We start from the raw sequence: 18,939 nt of genomic DNA, 5'->3' as shown, positions 1-18,939 counted from the left end.
CCTAATTTTAACCCCATGACTAGTAACACTGATGTCCATGGAATTTCTCAGGTAGTTATGTTAAGAACATTTTCAGGAGTTTGCAGACCTTGAGCTCAAGAGAAGAACTGCTGATACATACCAAATTAAATGCTCCAACCCCGAGCTTTACACCTCCCTCAAAATGGAGATGGTTCTCTCCTTTGACATAATGTGGAGATTGTATGAGACTGTCCAGCTCTCTGAAAAAGCACAGGATTGTGTCATATTGTCAGTAAAGAAAATGATCAACACTAATTACAATTCAGTAAGAAAGTAACCCAATTACCTTGACCTACATAGTAGTTCAAAAAAGGTGAATTTGTCATCTCACCCAGATGAACAACATCTACAGCATTTTGTTGGATTTATCAACAAACCATTTCTGTCATATTACTATCAACTCAAAAATATGGAGTCCTGGAGATGAATTCCTGTCAAACAGACATAGTCAATCTGCAACCACACTTCTGCCTGAAAATGTCTGAAGACTGGCTTTTGGGATTTACTATTACAAAGAGACGACGGGGCAGTACAGAAGACAGGACTTCACAATTTTTTAATTAATTTGATTTGCATTTCACTAATTTCTAGATTATGTATTCCCACTTTGTGCATGTTCAACCAAAAGAACATTGTGTTATATATAGGAAAAGTCAATTGTAAGAAATTTTAAAAAGTGAGCAGATATATTGGAAATTATTTATATTTCTAATCTTTTAGGTCTCAACTTGGTAGCGTTCCTTTATTGCCCTGTGTAAGCCAACTGGATTTGAAGCTGCTTTTCCCCCCAGCTTTCCACAGTTATGTGTTTTTCACATTATTGTTTTAGTTCAATTTGCTTATGCGTAGGGAAAAGAAAACAAAAACAAACAACACTTTTTCAATTGCAGCCACACATTTGTATGCAGGCTGTCACATTTTTTATCAGCTGGTTGTTGCTAACAGATCTAAGACACTTCACTGTAATTGCAGCCTTTACAATGGACCTGCATTTAGTCACCTTAAACCCACATGAACATGGACACTGTCATCTTTCTCCTTTTCATTACACTTCTGTGGAACCTGGAACGGATACTGTTTTGTGTCTGATACACGTGACTTTTTGTGGCTTTTCTGAGGCCAAATTTTAAGTCCTAAAATAAAACAAAACATGATGCAAATTTCATTTTCATCTTTTTAAATTTTTCATTAGTCTCTACTGCCATGAAAGTTTTCTCATACTTTTTATGCACTGACAGCAAGCAAATATTTAATTCTAAATTACCATATTATTTCACTCCATCTTTTTTATGGTAACCTTTCCTCCCTGAGAGTTTTATATCTTTGTAATGTTTACCCCTACTGTCTTTGTCAGGGTTGCTGTTGTGGATTACCAACCTGTTCTGTTGACAGCAGGGAAAGCAAAGATCACTTTTTTGTATCAGAAATTATTGTGATAAATATTAATAAATCAAAGCAAACAAAGGCTCATTTCCACATTTTTGCCGCAACCTTCTGTACCACGCTCTCACCAGGACTGAAAACAATTATTTCTTGCCACATCAAAGGTACAGTACAAAAATCATAATTGCCAGTCTCACATACAAACTTCCCCTTTGTTAAAGTATGTTTTAGTAATATTGAAGTTGTTATTAGCATTCTTTTGAGGGAGACCACCTAAGTCCAACTAGATTTATTACACTTTGTTTTTACATATAGTAGAGCTGTTCTTAATTTATTGAGGCAAAATAAAGTATGCTTCCCATGGTGTACATTTTAATTTACCTTTGCAGAATTTACTACTGCACTTCAAAACACTTTGCACATGTTGAAAATCTCTCTCCATTACCTCCCAAAAAGAAATATGCTTAGGCAGATGTTTTTGGCTTCTAGACACTAAGTAACGGACATATTGTGAGTTTAGATAAGCAACCCTGCTTATCATTTTTAATAGCATGCACCTTCTCTTTAGAGTAGAGTAACTGCCATACTTAACCAGATTAAAGGTCCAGCTAACCCAATATTTCACACAGACAGTGGCATATGCTTGGAAAAACATCCTCTATGAATTGTCTGTTCGGGGACTTCATGATGTGGAGAGACTGCATCTGTTCTATCATGCTAATTAGCCCTGATAAATTTATTTCCTGTACATTTGCTTAAATCTTTTTTTGAAGCCATTTATATTTTCCATTGCAAGCTCTTCATTTTATATTCTCTTCATTTTTAGTTTCATGCCTTTATTATGGAATTACTTGTGCTTCAGCTACTGGATTTGAACATCCCAAAAAGCTGCAGCAGAAATTACAAAGAAATGCAATTTCATAAGCCTGATGACCTGTTTCATGCCTGATCATATCTCAAGTAGGCAAACCTTGGCAGTTAACAAGGGAAGGGTCCACTACCTCTTTTTTCTATTCCCTGTCTACCTAATACAAATTTAAAATCCAAACGAACCATAATATCAATGCCTTTTGTTTTGCAAAGAAGGAACTTGCGTGGGCAGAGAAAAGGCTCTAGATGTGAGGCCCACAATAAAGGCTGCAATAAATATATCAGAAAGTAATTTGTGAATTGGAGAATTTGACCAGCTGCACTTTTTATGGAAAGAGTACACACAATAGTGTCATCACTCTGACGTACCTGTATGTTTGGTAACTGTTCCTGACTTTGATGCCTCCTTTTATGAAGCTAACCATATTCTCATCCTGTTGGAAATGAAAGATGTTTGCAATATGAATTCATAAGCAAATTTATAAGCATTTATAAGCATTACAAACAGCTTCTGTCTTCCGGAGATGAACATGTGCCTTGAACATAAGCATCATTACACTGACAATATAATTCTCTATGAAACAATACATGCATTTATGACTTCTTTTTTATATTAAAACAGTTTTACTCTGTTCAGATATCTGTTGGCTTTACTTCGATGTATTCTGTGATTTGTATAGCCCCTGTGACCTCTGGACCATTTGAATCTCCCTAATGGACACAGGGAACTAAACTAATGAATAGCATCTACAGTACATGCACTTGTGGCTGTTTCAAAAAATAGCTTTCTTTCATTTGTCCTTCAGCATGGTTAAGATCTGAACATTTCCTGGCTCAGCACCAGATACAAATAACTGCCTGTCCTCAGGAGTCTACAGAATATAGTTTCACATCCTAAAAAGAAGCAGGGTAAGTAAAGTTATGCAGGATATGCTCTTTCTGGTCTGAATTAAGTGCCTCCGAGACCCATACTAGTGTGGTAGCATGTTACTTTACTAGCTATAATGAACTGAGAATTACAAAAAAGTGTATCTGGGGGACCTTTAGTTAACAGCTGTATCCCAAAGAGAAAACTCTTTAGCCTCATAAGTTTCTGGTGGTAGTTTCTTGCTTCATCCATCACATCTAATCGGTCATTCTGGTTTGTTTTGGTACCTGCTATTACTTTGGAATAGGAAGGCTACATACATTTTAGCAAATGATTTTTCTGTGATGCTATTTTGAGAGGCTGTACAACCCATTGTGGAGAAAATAGCATAGATTAGGTGAAAACAGCATAGATTAGATGAATGTTCAGATGTTTAACTGTTATTGTCAAGAAAATGGGGCCCAATTCTGCTCTTCAATATGTAAACAAAGAGGCAGAACCTGCCCCAAAGAGCTTTCCATCCTTCTGACAGTTGGGAAGATAACCCAATCAAAGTTACAGAAAACTGTGAAGTCTGTAAGAAAATGAATTATAAATTGGTGTAGGAAGCCTAATGGCCTGAACTGAAGGGCAGGGGCTTACTTCTGCAGACTGCAACATCACCACTGACATGTCTTTGACAGCCATCCTTAAGCAGAGTTCTCAAGAGTGATAAATGAGGACAGAACACCCCATAAGTGAATGTGTATTTTCTGATATATCCCCAGAGACTTGAATCCCAGTAACATGCAGGCAAAATAATCACGGAGCGATGTGACCCTGTTTTTCTTTGTTCTGTAGAACAAATTGTGTTAGCAACTGGGGAGGGGTTGGGCATACCTATTCATATGTAAAGGTTCAGTTGTATTTTCCTTCTAACAGAAAAAAAAAGTACATTTTCCTTTGAACAGAAAATGGAAGATGAAAGAAGATGATTTTAAAATGTTTAAAGCAAAATATTTAAATCAATACTCAAGATACCAGAAACAGAGGTAACCAATACAAGAACAGTTCAGCCTCCCCCTCAAAATCCTGATGCTTATTTCTATGTTTTTTCAATTCAGTTTGGTCATTTACATTAAGCATCAAAATTAACTGACTGCAGTAGCTGTTGGAGACAAGTGCCTTTGTTTAATTTTTAAAACCAGTTCATGGGTTCATGAAAAATTAAACACAGAGAAAAAGAGGAAGCAAAAACCAGTTATTTTTCATGCAGAAGAAGACAATAAATTATTTTCTTACTCTTAAATTTCTCATGTATTTATAAACATTTTTTAAAATAGAAAACTGTGGAAACAGTGCTTAAAACCAAGAGGCACTGTATCAAACACATTTTTCTTACAGGCATAATGCAAAGTTCTGGAAAACATTGCGGCCATAGCTTCAGATATCACCTGAACTGTCCCCACTGCTACAGGCCACTCATCCCAAAAAGCAGGAATATGAAAATAGGTAGATACGCCTCAGCCATTTCAAATTCAAGCATCTTACCATAAAGACATCATTATCTGCATCCTGAAAACCTTCAGAAGAAGCTATTTTGATTACTGGCTTTGCCATGAAGCAATAGTTTCTAGTAGAGGGGCAAGGCAGATAGCAGAAAAAGGTGACGTTTCATAAACTGAACTGCAAACAACACAAATCAGAGCCCATCTGGCAACTCCCAGTCATTATAAAACCATCGCCTGCATTTCATTCTCTATCAGCATCTCTGACCTAAGAAGCAGAAGCTCTTTGTAAATGTGACTGACTTCTATTATCCCCTCTGCACAGATGAAGAGGCCTGATGTTACATAGCAAGTTGAGGCAGATCAAAAAGAAAAATCAGTTATCCAGGCTCTAGCTTGCAGCTTACATTGTTAATGATAGCTGGAATAAGTGTTGCTAATACTGATTTCTCAAACAAATCAAGCTTCATTAGTCCAGACAGATAAAATTCCAAGCAGAGGGAGAGTTCCCATTCTTTTAAAGACAGGCAGCACTATTCAGCAAAAAGAATGTGTAGAGCTTAATAGCTGTGCAGACCATAGAAGCGTTCAAAAACAAACAAGCGAGAAAGAAGTCTTGGGAAAGCAAACACCAGTCTGACTGAAACAAAATCTCCCTTGCATTCCAGCCTAGCCTAGCTTCAGTGACCATCTCTCTCTCTCTTTTTTTTTTTTAAAAGAAAAAGATCTGATATCCCAACACGCAGTATTTGAATATCAGTGCTTAGTGCAGCAATGTTTCACACAAGCAAAGGGGAATGGAGAAGGGCATCACAGGGGACTCAGTCCAATTTGTAATGAGATAAGCCTTTTCAGATAATCATTGGGCATAACCAAACATGTCACTATCTCATCAGCAAATAATCCAGATAAAATCCAGATTTAATCCAGATGAAGGAGTCATAGATCATTAGGTGAAACCACAGACTTCTATTAATTTTAACAAAGGAAATCTGTACAGTGTGTATTATTCTGTAATGAGCCATGCAAAAAAAACATACCTGGAGGAATGTGAGTGCTGCTCTCTGAAGTAAACATTCAGCATAGCAAATTTCTGCATGGATTTCCTCTAGTGTTACATGGAGCAGGAAAAAACAAAAATCAGATGAAAAATAATTTAAAAATACTTAGACCACTAATAAAGGAATAAACTCATAAATCTCAAACTGAGAAAAATCTTTTCTGAATTGGCTGCAGTGTTTCAGTTCTAGACTATCAAAGGAACTCCAAACAATAATGATACAGTTAGAGAAATTTTGCAGGAATAATGACTTCCAGAAATTCTTGGCTCTAGAACCTTTCTAGGCATTTTCCCGCTTCTTTCTAGGTATTTCCTTACACAGCAATTTTTGGAAATACTGAGTCAGCAACCAATATAAAATAGAGATTTTATATATAGTGACGCAGCAATTACCAAAACAGTGATCCAGTGATATTGTAAAGGACAAATCAGAAAATTTGTCAATGAGTCGGCAAACTGTAAGAACATGTTGTGCGAACAATTTAATACAACTCCAATTCCAGCAAAAAAAGAGGAAAATTAGAGATAATGTTACCTTCAGTGAAGTGTTCAAGGCTTTGTCTATGCACAAGGTTGTTGATGGAATCAGCTACTGTAGATTTCTTCCTAAATCTGCAGAAAAGTCAGTTTGGTCATTCTGAACATGAAACAAGATGAGAACCCTATCTTTCAGCTGGCCATCCATATAGTCACCAGCGTACCTCTAGTATTCACCAACCCTCTGTCGTCTCACTACATATGCAAACTTGAGCATATTCCACATAGACTTTGGTCAACATGATCCTCCTGAGATCTGTCTTTTGTCCTTTGTGCACAGAAATCCATTTTGATGGTGGAAGGGGATAAAGAGGCTTTTGATTCATTCTGTGCGTGCATGTGTGTACAGAACTGGGAGCACTGCTGGCTCAAAGACAGATGGCTACAGCACAACCATCACTAAAGGGAAGAACTGTGCTGCATCTGTAAATGGTAAATAGCCTCCAGACACTGCAGAACCAGGGCAACAGATTGGACAAAAAAGTTAATTGACAAGAAAAATCAGATACTGCAGTAAACAAAAGTTTTCTGGACAAGAATGCTGAAAACCCTAAGTGATGTGGTCTAACCTCATTATCGACCCTCCTTTCATCAGGAGGCTGGTCTAGATGACCTCTTGATGTCCCTGCCAACCTCTGTTTTCCTATAATTCCTATGAAATTACATATCTTTTTCTAACCTGGATGTCTTTCAAGGCTTTTCCATGAATGGACTATTTATTGACTGAATTGCCCCACACTTACTTTTGACAAGTGGCTTGAGCTTCTTTCATTGTGTTTCCTGCATTCATTATGTCCTGAGGATCAAATGTCATCATAGCTTGCATTTCCAGTATGGTGGCATAAGTCAGTGCATGATACATACTGTCTTTAGTTCTGCAAGGAAAACACAAGATTCAAAGAACAGCTACTTTGATTTCATAATTACTTACCAAAAAAAAAAAAAAATCAAACTCCAAAAACTAGGTCCAACTGAACTAGAAATCAAACACAAAGGACATACAAACAGTTACTATAATCAAGAAATGCTAACAGATTCAGATTTGTGGAGGAAAACACGACTGCATCTCCAGTTTCAAAAACTGTGCTAAAATGTTCCAGTTCTGAGCTAAAGATAGGTATTTAACATACCTGAAGTACAGGAATTATCTGCATGGTTAACCATTCAGGGAAATCAAATCTTTTTTTATTTTTTTAATAGATTACCTAAATGAACTCTACAGCACGTGACACAAATCCAGACATCACTCTTCTATTTTAGGACAGTTACTCAGGACAGACTCAAGGAGATATGTAACAGAATACTATAACCCTGGCCAAAATAGCATCTTTTTTCAAACAGATCTTCCTACCAGAAGCATTACAGTCTAAACCAAACATTATAGCTTTTTCTTCCCCTCCACTTCTGCTAACCTTCTGCCCCATGCATTCCTATGAGATGTCAGATGATGCTTCTTTTACAGAAAGCTTAAAAACTTTGACAATAATGCAAGGGAAGACAAGTAAATTCCATTTGCAACCATTGCCAGCACCTTTTCTCTGTTGGGAAGGGTTTACATATTGCATGCATTTACAGCATTCATGCAGTAGCCATGTATGTTATAACCACCTGCAAATGAATCCAAATATCCTCAGGCCTAGAGGTCCAATCAAGATGACTTGGGAAACAGGTTGAAGAGAAAGCTCAGATGAATTCCTGCCACAGGAACTCTGTGGGCCTTGCTAATTCACCCATGACAAACTCCATGACTTAGACAAACACTGCTAAAGAGCTACATTTGTTATTTCCATTGTTTACACTTTTAGAATGGATCAGATAGTTCCCTACTGCAGGGAATATACACAAATACCTGCAATCAAACAGTACGCCTATTCTCCATACATGCACTTCAGGTGTTTGTTTTTCAAAATGAGTGATCTCGTTGTGTTTTTTTTCCAAGCAGAAAGTGATGTGCCAGCAACATGCCCCTGAGAGCTAACAGCAATCTGGGCTGAGACCTTACTTGAGCAAGCAGATGAATAAGACCACCTCCAGAGGTCCCTTCCCACCTTGGCCACTCCATGATTGTGTGATTTTATTTTAAGGAGAAAAGCCATGCTCTAAGGACACCTCAATTCACCCACTTCCTCTCCCAGGAAGACATTTGCCTCCCCAGGTTTTGATACCTGGATTGTACTGAAAGATAACGTTATGGTAGCCTAAGACAACCCTGCATTGATCTGGACAGTCACCCCAACAGTGATCTGGTAACTCACGGTGCTGGTCTGAATCTACGCATTGATTCTTTCGCTTGGTGGAGTAAAAAACCCTAAAGTGTCCTCAGGAGTCCCTGATGTTTGGTTAATATTTTCCGGAGACTAAAAAAATAACCTCTTCTATGTCTAAAGTAACCCCCTCTTGATGACACTACACAATGAAATCACCAAAAAGAAATCCCAGTGATTATATGATCCTGACTCGCCTCGTTATATGTATGTTTTGAGATCTAGGGATTAAAATAATACCTGGTACCGGCACAGACAGCATTACACAGATACCTGGTGCTTCCCTTGCCACCCTCTATAACGATGCCAAAGGGCTATTTTTTCCAACACATGGCACAGAGCAGGCAGGCTGTACTGAAGAAATGTGCAGTGCACATCTTTAAGCCACAGAGCAGTCCGTGTTCTTTGACTGTCCTTAATTCCTCGTTGCTCACACCATGTCCACAGGGTTCCTAACAAGCTGCTCTAAGCAACCTCTAAACCTATCTAGCAGAAAAGCTGTGTGGGGAAATCACCTACTGCTGTAAGTACTGGGAGCCCCTGAACTATACTGACAACCATCTCGTTTCCAATGTGAAAAAAGAAAAAACTAATAATGGAGAAATTAACTTAAAATCCAGCAGAGCCATGACAGCTCTGTCTTGGCCTCCTGGATCAAGATTCTTTCAGTAGACTGACAATGCAAAGCAGAAAAAAAAAAAAAAAAAAAAACATATTGTAATATGCCAACCTGATGAAGTGTTCCTGTTCACTTGATTAGTCATCAGCCGCAGCGGGCACAAAGAAACACAATTCATCTCACCTTTATTAAAATAAAACCCTTTCCAAGTTTCACATTCAATGCACAGGAAAGGCACTAAAATAAACCTCTTCCAAAATTTTAGAAATTTGCTTTCAAAATCAAAGCGGATAAACATTAAATCCGCTGTAGTGAAAGGAAAATTTATACTTTCAAGTATACAATGGTGAAGAGGGATTTTTCTCTCCAACAATTTGCTTCTGATGCAAAATCACTCCTTCCCTAATCAATGGTTTCATCTATTTTGCTTATAGTATTTTACAGGAGATTAAAGTAGGTTAATGTTTCTCATTATGCAACTGGTATTTATCAGCATCAAAACTTAGTATTTTTTTTCTTCATCTGGGAGATAGACAGCAATGCAACCATTTGTAAACAAATGTAGCAGTTATCTAAGCTATTTATGCTAAATGAATAACTGAAACTGCCAGTTATGTTTCGTTTTAAGGCCTGCATTTTATATGGATGGATTCAGGATGAAATATAACGGCCTTTTTTTTTCCCCCTCAGGACATTGTTGAAGGACATGATTTTTATCCAAACTCTTTCTAGACCTTGAAGCTACCTCCATGTGCTCCCCCTTACTCTTGTACTGCTCAGTATGACAATCACACACCTTCTTGGCTAGTTCTCATGGCATGCTCCAACACCTCACTGAGCAGCATCACATTTGCTTTTGCTCTACAGTACAAGAACATTTCATCTCACAATGAAGGCAGACATTAAAAGGTTCCCATTCAAACCTTAATAACCTTTAAAAACTTAGAATACAAAAAATAACAAAATTACAATATTGTAATTTGGATTAAAAAAATTCCAGTGATGGTAAATAAGTATTCTAGAACTCCGCTATGCAGAGTATAACAGTTGTATAAGTAACCATCAAAGCAGTACCAGAATGTCTCCGTACCCACCTGACATATTCATACATCACAGGACTGAGCTTACCTTTCAGACGCAGTCACTCTGGAATTAACATTCTACCGGCATCTCCAGTGGCTTTGGGGAGACTATTTCCAGGTTAAAGTCAACTGCCCAGAATGAATCACTCTCATTTTTATAATATTGCAAGCAGCAAGACAGATGTGTTGCAGCTTACCCAATGATCCAGATTGCTCTGCGTCATGAATTTATCTTTATTATTTACTGTTCTCCCAAGCAATCTGACATCAGCAAACCGTCAGGTGATTATGCCATGCTTTCCTTCAGGATAATTGTTAAAATATTAAACATTTGTTTCACAAAAAGGAAGGGGAAATCTCACTGTTATCAACTCTTTCAGTGCTAATTATCTGTTTGCAATTACAAGTGAACAAAAACCTAGTCAGCTTTTAATTGATTTGCTGTATCTTGGGGTTGAGGAGGAACAGAAGATTTGTCCCCACCCCTGAGACAAGTCAGTTTTAGTGTTACCCATTGTCACAGTTACCAGGGTGTATATTAAAAATAAACATTTTGTTTGGGAACTAAATTTGAGAAATTTCTTGGTGCTCTTAGTCTGAATATGAATATTCCATATCAGAGATTAAACTAATTAAACCTACTGCAGGAACCACAAGAGAACCGGAGCCCACAGTTGAACAACGAGAGTTTTAATGATAAGAAAGAAAACTAACTCTAAAACAAAAAAGGTAGCTGAGGAAACAAAATGTTATATAACATGAAGAAAAAACACCAGACTAAGATTTTTATGAAACAAGTCCTCATCTTTATGGAGCATATGTTTTTTTCTAACAGGAAAAAAGAGCTTTATCTCAACACAAGTCTAGACAATATCCTTAGATATTTCTTTTTAAGCTGCTAAGAGAGATCTTCCGATTTTAATTCTCATCCATTGCCAAAATCTGTTCTCAGCTACACATGGTACAAATCAGTTGGAAATACATTTATTGTGGAAGCCAAATGTGAGTAATTTAGTGAATCTGCAGCAATGTAATACAGAGCAGAGTATGTCCTACAACATCTTAAGTGGCAAAACTGCAAAATTTAGGATAAGATATTCTTTACAAGCGTGTAAAAACTGAAAAGTATTTCTTTAAACAAAGATAGTATGTTTATGGACTGTGAAAACCAATTTCAAATCTCAGCATGCTAAAAGGCAGCAGTGAGGAATTGATGACTCCCAAAGAAAATACTCAGTATTACCACATGTGCCCACTCCACAGCTCTTGTCGTTCCCTGAAGAGATGGAGTGTGTTCATAATGGATATCATCTGTGGGGAAATTTAGCATCCTGGTTCTGCGATACACTTGCAAAGATCATAAGCCTGTATTTCCCTGCTGCCAAAGGACAACAGGAATAAGGCCTCCTCGTAACAGGCTAACATGAAAAACCTGTTTCAAAATGGTTTTGCAATATGCAACACACTCAGGTACAAAAATGGAATGGCAGCTCATGAAATGTATTCTGCAGGGCCTGACAAAAGCTGAATGGAAACCATATGCAATACAAGAAAAATGGATTTATGGGGTAAAAAAAAATACCACAGCCACACAAGCTTTTGCAGTGCTTTGGGATCTCCAAAAGTATCTCCCCATTCTGTGCTAAACACTGAGTAAGCATTTCCAGATGGGCACAGGGGCTTTACCATCAGAACTTAATGACAACAATTATTCTTGCCATTTCAATGATATCTTCTGATGATACATAAACACAAAACAACACTGCTGTGAATAAACCCAGTGTTACTAATATGCCTGAGCCTACCATTTATTATGAATGTCTTCCACACTGTGTACTTAAATGGGTAAGCTACAGATTCTGGTACCAAAGACTGAGGCCGATAGCCCAGCAAAGCAAAGCAGATTTATCCCTGATGCATTTCTAACACACGCTCCTGCCAGGGCAGTCACAGCTTGGGGAGGACTTGGGAAGAGGAAGCAAAGGAGATGCAGAACACTGACGACTACACTCATGTATAACATGAGTGAGGCGAGTAAAAGGTAATTGGGTGGAAAGGAAGCTGATGCAACCTGATCGACCTGCTGCGCCTGCTGAGGACATCTGAGGCCTCATCCTGGTCTGTAGCAAATGTAAAGGGTCATAATGTTTACTGAAAAGTGTTTGCATGTGCCTTCTCTGAACTTCTGCATGCCAGTACCCAGAGCTCTATTACATGACCCATTAGATCACTGATAACCTCAAACACTTCTCAAGTCATGCAGTCAAAGATAAAGAAAAAGATAAATTGAACTGGCAAAAGAGAGGGCCTGTATCACCTGTGAATTTTACTTTTTTGATAATCCAGTGACCTGGAAGAACATACAATGTCATTTCCTGCTAGCTCAAAAATACATGGTGCAAACTGAGGGAAAAAAATGCAAATTAACCACAGACTTCAAGAATCCAAGAGCACAGGTAACTTAAGGCCAGGGTATGAAAAAAAAAATCACAGAAACTGATGAGACAATTTTTAGAAGTTATTTTTTGACCTCACTGCTTGCAGCCAGGCAACATATAATGAGGAAACAGAATGCACGACCACAGCACTGAACTGTAAAATAAGCTGTGAGAAAGTTTCTGCAAGCACTTAGGTATTTGAAAATAAATAAATAATCCAGTCACAAAGTAAACTTATAAATTTAAATTCAAACCTACAGTAACACATCTCAAGCCTGACGACACCCTGTCAGTTGCTGATTTAGGCACAAAACTACAAACTTGGCTGTATGTGAGAAAATGGGGCGGGGGGTGACAGAAGTCAGACTTAATTCTTTCCAGAGTTAAGAATCTCACATACTGTGCTACAGCTAAATGGTTACTTCTCTGGATAGCAATTCAGTACTTTTTGTAGTTACCTTTGATCAATCACATTACTTACTCAACCACATGTAAAGCACTTATTCTGTCTTGCCAAAAACTTAATATATTATTTACCATCCCTTTCTGAACCAAAACCATAGTCTTATCAATTATTGATAGAGAACTAGCTGTCTAGGCAATTCTCGTGAGATGGTGAAGCAAAGAAAGATAAACAAAGGGAAACTGGTGTAAGTAACCAACTTACTTTGCTTGTAAAGAAGCCAAAGCATCTGAGAACTTGTTGCTAAGAAATAAATCCAGAGCTGCCATGCACTCATGCAATGCCGTGTTGAGGTCTGACGTTGGTGACCTGCCAGAAGAAGAGAGAATAAACTCAGCACATCTGTTCTCCTTCTACCAGTGCATTACTTCTACATTTCAACTTCCCATCTTCAGTGCTAGCCTTCCCATTGCCTTCCTAATTGTAGCAATTTTATGAGCTCATTTCTCATGAACACAGAAGCACTGGGTGACAACACACACTTTGTGTGTAAGGCTCACAGAGATGAGACGTTAGTTTGATTGCCTCTTTCTTAAGGAAGAGATGTTTCCAAACTACATCAAATTATTATTTTGCCTGCTGCTGTAACAGCTGCTTTAGTTCAGCTCACATTCAGCTTGGTTTCTGCCCAGTAGACTACTACTGCTCACAGGTTGGCTAAAATTTCACATTGTGAGTGCTGCCGGGAATGTCACTGTCCTTAAGAAGTGATGCTGCACTCAAACAAAAAACTGCTGCTGCATCTCAGAAGTCAGAAGATTATCTTTGTGGCTTAGTCTGACTGTACTTTTCTCCTTCACAGCATTTACATGTCAGCCTGACCTTTCACGGGGGTTCTCAGCTGATCTTTGGGTTACTGGCAATGGGATAAGACAGGCCAGCTGAAAAAATTTGGCCCAACTTCCTCACCATCAGAACTGCTGGACAAAAAACCACAGAAGAAACAAATTAGACCTTGCACTAACAAAGTTAAAGTAACCTGGTCAGTGTCAGGACAGATGAAACATCTGCATCTAATGATCAAAGAGCTATATTGCATTAATATGTCGTATCCAAGTCTGTACACAAAATTACCACAACAAAATTAAAAAAAAAATCCTCATTGGGTTTCTGACTCCACCAGCCAAAACACACAGTCTGCTGAAAGAACACCAGGAAGCAAAATCCTGATATCTTCTTAAGGAAAAAAAGATAGGGGAGCACAGAACAAACAGATAGCATCAGTAATAACCGCTTCAGCTGCGTTTCAGTTTTGACTTTATGAATAATGACTGCAAAGAAGAAAGGGCAAAATTATACACAGGAAAATCGGGATTATAAATCTGAGAGAAACATCACACGACGCCGTTCACAGTGGCTGCTGACTTCACACTTGAGATACGCTGCAAGTCGTCCTGCACCCAGGAGACTCCCCAAGTGCTTTGCAAACATTGATTAACCAAGTCTTGGCATCCGCCTCACACAAAATGCAATATCACGTCTGCCCACCTCCTGGAATCTATTCTGAGCCTCGCTTACCGTAATAACTAAAACTTTGCCAATCACTGTTTGTGTGTATTGCAGTTCTTGCATGCCTTTTTAAACCTGTAGCCCTGAAACAAACAGCAGATTTAGAAGTGCATAAAACATACTTTCCTCTGCTTTAAAATATTTAGACTAGCAACATTTTTATGTTTTTGTTTTGATATGTTTCCCTCCACGCAGAGAATTACAAATCAAACCCCATTCAATACAATTAAACCTTTTCACAGTACTCCTTTTAAAACAGAAAGATGATTTCAAAAAAAACAACACATGCTGTTGAAGCTCAAAGCACAAACAAGATGCACTGATTACTTGGCATCTTTGCAGGAGTAAGAATTATTAGCACAGTGCCACCCCCAGCAGCAGCAAAACCCAAGTTGTGCACCTCCCCGGTGCTCCAGGGAAAGCAGACATTTGATGTAGCTCCCAGGTAAAGGGCTCACAACCTGAACTAGGGCACACGCCTCTCATCAATGCTACAACTGATCGCTTATAGCCGTATAAAGGGAAAAAAAAGCCAGATTTCCAACTCGAAAACACTGAGCCTTTTAGCAAAGTGATTAGTCATGCTTCAGCGAGCGGGTTGCGGATCCTCTCCTGCTTTCCACTGTAAGATCAGCACCACCCCTGCCCCAGAGGGGAAGCCGGGAGCCCAGCCACCTACCTTTCCATCAGCCCTCCGGTGTGCTCTGACATCCTCACCCGCACTGCGCCCGCGGGGCGGCCGGGCAGCAGCACCCAGCAGCAGCAGCAGCAGCAGGCACCGGGCGCTGCTCCGCGCACGCAGGGCAGGGCAGGGCACTGAGCATCTCGCTGCTCCCCGCCAGGGCACCACGCTGCCCCACGCGAGGGGCAGGAACCGCTGGGCACCGCTGGTCTGGAAGGTGCTGGTAGCTGCCAGCCTGAGCTGTGATCTGCAGAGCTGTCTGTCACGCAGCGCGAGCGAGGCAGAAGGCAAGCATCCCTGTGATCAGGGAGCCGAATCAATGACAATGACTGCACGCAGCAGAGGACCACGTCGGAAGCCTGGGAGCCAGGAGGGAGAGTCAAATGAGGCCAGGCGAAATGCAGGAGAGCTGAGGCAGGAATTGCTGAGAAGCAGACAGGTGAGAGAGACAAGAATGTGCTTCTTCCCAGCAAGGAGTCTCCGCAAAACAGGCTTGAGTCCACAACCAAACTGCAGGTTGCTGGGGGTTCCCAGAGCTTCAGGAGGCTTTCATGCAATCACAGAGGGGTTTGGGTTGGAAGGGACCTCAAAGATCACCTAATTCCAATTCCCTGCCATGGGCAGGGACACCTCCCACCAGCCCAGGTTGCCCAAAGCCCCATCCAGCCTGGCCTTGAGCACCTCCAGGGATGGGGCAGCCACAGCTTCTCCAGGCAGCCTGTTCAGTACCTCACCACTCTCTGAGTAAAGAATTTCCTCCTTCTAATCTAAATCTATCCTTTTTTAGTTTTAAACCATCCCTCCTTGTCCTATCACTATACCCCTGACAAAGAATCCCTCCCTGGCTTTCCTGCAACCCCTTTAGGTACTGGAAGACCACTATAAGGTCTCCCCAGAGCCTTCTCTTCTCCAGACTGAACAACCCCAGCCCCCTCAGCCTGTCTTCATAGGAGAGGTGCTCCAACCTCTTTATCATCCTCGTGGCCACCTCTGGACTTGCTCTAATACGTCCATGTCCTTCTGGTGCTGGGGCCCAGAGCTGAATGAAGGCTCCAGATGGGGTCTCACAAGAGCAGAGCAGAGGGGCACAAACCCCTCCCTCACCCTGCTGGCCACGCTGCTTTTGATGCAATACATTTTTTTACAGTCTTTGTAAAATTCTCTCTTTAGAGTCACACAAAATGGGTTGGCATAAACAATTGAATCAGTGGAGTGAGCTCATCTGGCCGATTTTGTCCAAAATAAAGCAGTGTATGCTCCCCAACTGCTTTGCTGGCACATCGGCAGCGCTGGTCCTGGGCCCAAGGGCAGCAGCTGCAGCCGGCAGCACTGAGCTCGCTCACCAAGACAGCTGGACTGGGCAAGTTGTTCAGTTATGATCTAATTTATCTAAGTTAGTTTCTCCAAGAGCATATAATCTAATGTCAAAAATTATGTGTCCTTCCTCCTGTACATGGTCCTATTTGTTAGATTACACACGGCAACCCTGAAGATGTCAGCTGCTGAAGGAAGACCCAAAAACCAATAAACAAGCAGATGATAATTTCAGGAAGATACTCTGAGACATTAACACACCTGATTAAATCTCTTGCTGTTTTATGACATCCTGTACAGGAAAAGCCTGTGTTGCATTTGGTATAAAAATTACCCTAATAGAGCCACAGGCTGCCCTTTAATGGCTCCTTACAAGTCTGTAACAGCAGTGCATACCTGGGCTACAACCAGACATAAAAGACATCACTGCTTTTTTCCCCACTTGTGAATAACTCCTAATTACCACTTACAATTAACCAAGGTGCTTCTACGCCATGATCCTGAGCTACTCTGGAAGGACTGTTCATCATTTTCACTAGCTGTTTATCCCATGTCTAGCTGATATTGTACGGCCAAAATTGTCCTTTGGAGCTCTGCATGGTGAGGGCTCTGCCTGTCCCTGCCAACGTCTTCAGGACTTGAGCTGGCTGGTTTGTCTTTGAGCATCACTTGTCCAGTAACAATTACACTCTCAGACCTTCAGCATGCAGCTTCTCTTCCAACATGCATACCAATGTTTTCTTTGAACTAAATGAAACAAACCGAAGAAATTAAGATCAGGAACATCTCCACATTTAGGCTCTTTTCTCCTCGGTTTTGAAAGCTTCTTTCCGTTTCCTGATTTTTGGCTGCAGGTCTTGTAAGGACAATCAGATGGTTCTCATTGTGGCCTGATTATTTATGAAATCATCGTTCTCTGCCCTGGGGACCACAGCTGGGGTGCTTCACAAATCACAATTCCAGTATATCCTGCGGCTTAGTGTAAGACCTGATCCCACTGTACTGCATCCCCACTGCCTCTACTCAGAAACACAATTACTCAGGACATCTTAGGGCAATGCTCTTTTTGCTTAAACATCAAATGCTTTTTATCCAAACAGCAACACTGAATGAAATATATAAGCAAACTAAGCAAAATTAAATCCATGAATCTTAACGAAAAGTAAAGCGTTCTCCAAAGCACAAGAACCAGGATGTTTTGCATGGTCAAAAAAAAGGGAGGGGGAGATTTTTTGGAGAATGAGGGTTACAATGTTTCTGTATAGGTTTTATTTTCCTGCATGCATGATGTTCACTCATTTCTTACTGTAAGTTTTCAGCACATATGCTGACATGACTTGTCATTGGCTTTATGGATTTCTTTATTAAAAAGAATCTTGAAACTCATGCTCTACAAAATGCTGAACCACTGACCCATCTGAACTCAGTATTTATCTGACCTTTGGAGAAAAAAAAAAAAGAAAAAAGATAAGCCTGAAGTTTGTGGCTACAAACCTTTATAATAATGCTGTTGATAATAATTCAAGAGCTCCTTCAGTATTGTGAAATGCCGAGAGCAAGTTAAATCAGTCATATCAAAAACATGGACACATTTCTCTGCTAAATCTACGTTATCTGTGTAAATCAGCTTAGGTTACGTGCATGGATGCCTTAATTTGGAGGATGAGAATAAGAAACAGAGTTGAACAGAAACAAACTTGATGTCCTTGATGGAAACCACCCCAGAGAGAACCAAGTGCTGGTGACTTGGTAGCCACCTCTTCCCCCCACAACCAGGAGACACAGGGAGCAGTGGAAGCGCCCCCTGTTTTCACAGCCACATCTAGTCACTAACACTTAAAGCAAGTGAGAGGCAAGATCAGACAAAAGCATCCAAGGGAAAGATTATCTTCCAGTTCCAAAGGAACTTCTCAGCAAAACCTCTGTAATCATACCAGGGACCTTCTGTCACAGGGCTTGCACAGCATTAGCACAATTGTGCTCAGTAATGACTGGTACCGCTTTAATCTTAGGCAGAAACATCAGCAGAGCTACTCCAGCAAATGCCAGGCTGGGTTCTGCCTTCACCCCAGCGGTACCTGCCTGCAGAGCACGGCTGCCTTCTGCTGCTGCTCTTCCACCAAAGCATTTCTGCAGCCAGCAGGGACTGCTCGGCACATGGCCTTGCTGCGCTGAAGGCAAGGAGCACGTCCCGTTCATCTGAAGGGCTGCAGATTCAGCTCATGAGTTTGTTTAAGCAACTGTGATATATGTGCTCGGATCTGATTTAAGACACCTCCAACATAACACAGCTTGTCTTGCCGACACACCGGGTACCTTTCCACTGCACATCTTCAGGAACA

At 40.2% G+C, this 18,939-nt stretch overlaps 1 protein-coding gene across 4 annotated transcripts in view; it reads right to left on the bottom strand.

The window, feature by feature from the left end:
- TTC39A (tetratricopeptide repeat domain 39A) overlaps positions 1 to 18,939 on the bottom strand; it is a 50,343-nt gene that overhangs the window by 21,838 nt on the left and 9,566 nt on the right. For 2 of the 4 annotated variants that reach the window (XM_068690194.1, XM_068690192.1), the window contains exons 2-7: positions 13,297 to 13,401; positions 6,970 to 7,101; positions 6,225 to 6,301; positions 5,670 to 5,737; positions 2,644 to 2,708; positions 122 to 221 (exon numbers count right to left, since the gene is read on the bottom strand). In XM_068690194.1, coding sequence (XP_068546295.1) covers positions 122 to 221; positions 2,644 to 2,708; positions 5,670 to 5,737; positions 6,225 to 6,301; positions 6,970 to 7,101; positions 13,297 to 13,361 — 507 coding nt within the window. In that variant the 5' untranslated portion in view covers positions 13,362 to 13,401. Of the gene's footprint in view, positions 1 to 121; positions 222 to 2,643; positions 2,709 to 5,669; positions 5,738 to 6,224; positions 6,302 to 6,969; positions 7,102 to 13,296; positions 13,402 to 14,610; positions 14,685 to 15,280; positions 15,705 to 18,939 lie in introns of those variants that run through there. The other 2 variants (XM_068690193.1, XM_068690191.1) reach the window with 2 other exon arrangements.

Source organism: Anas acuta, chromosome 8, assembly GCF_963932015.1.
Source record: "Anas acuta chromosome 8, bAnaAcu1.1, whole genome shotgun sequence".
NCBI lineage: Eukaryota > Metazoa > Chordata > Aves > Anseriformes > Anatidae > Anas > Anas acuta.
The sequence above is the reverse complement of the archived record's forward strand: the minus strand, read 5'-3'. Positions and strand labels throughout refer to the sequence as shown.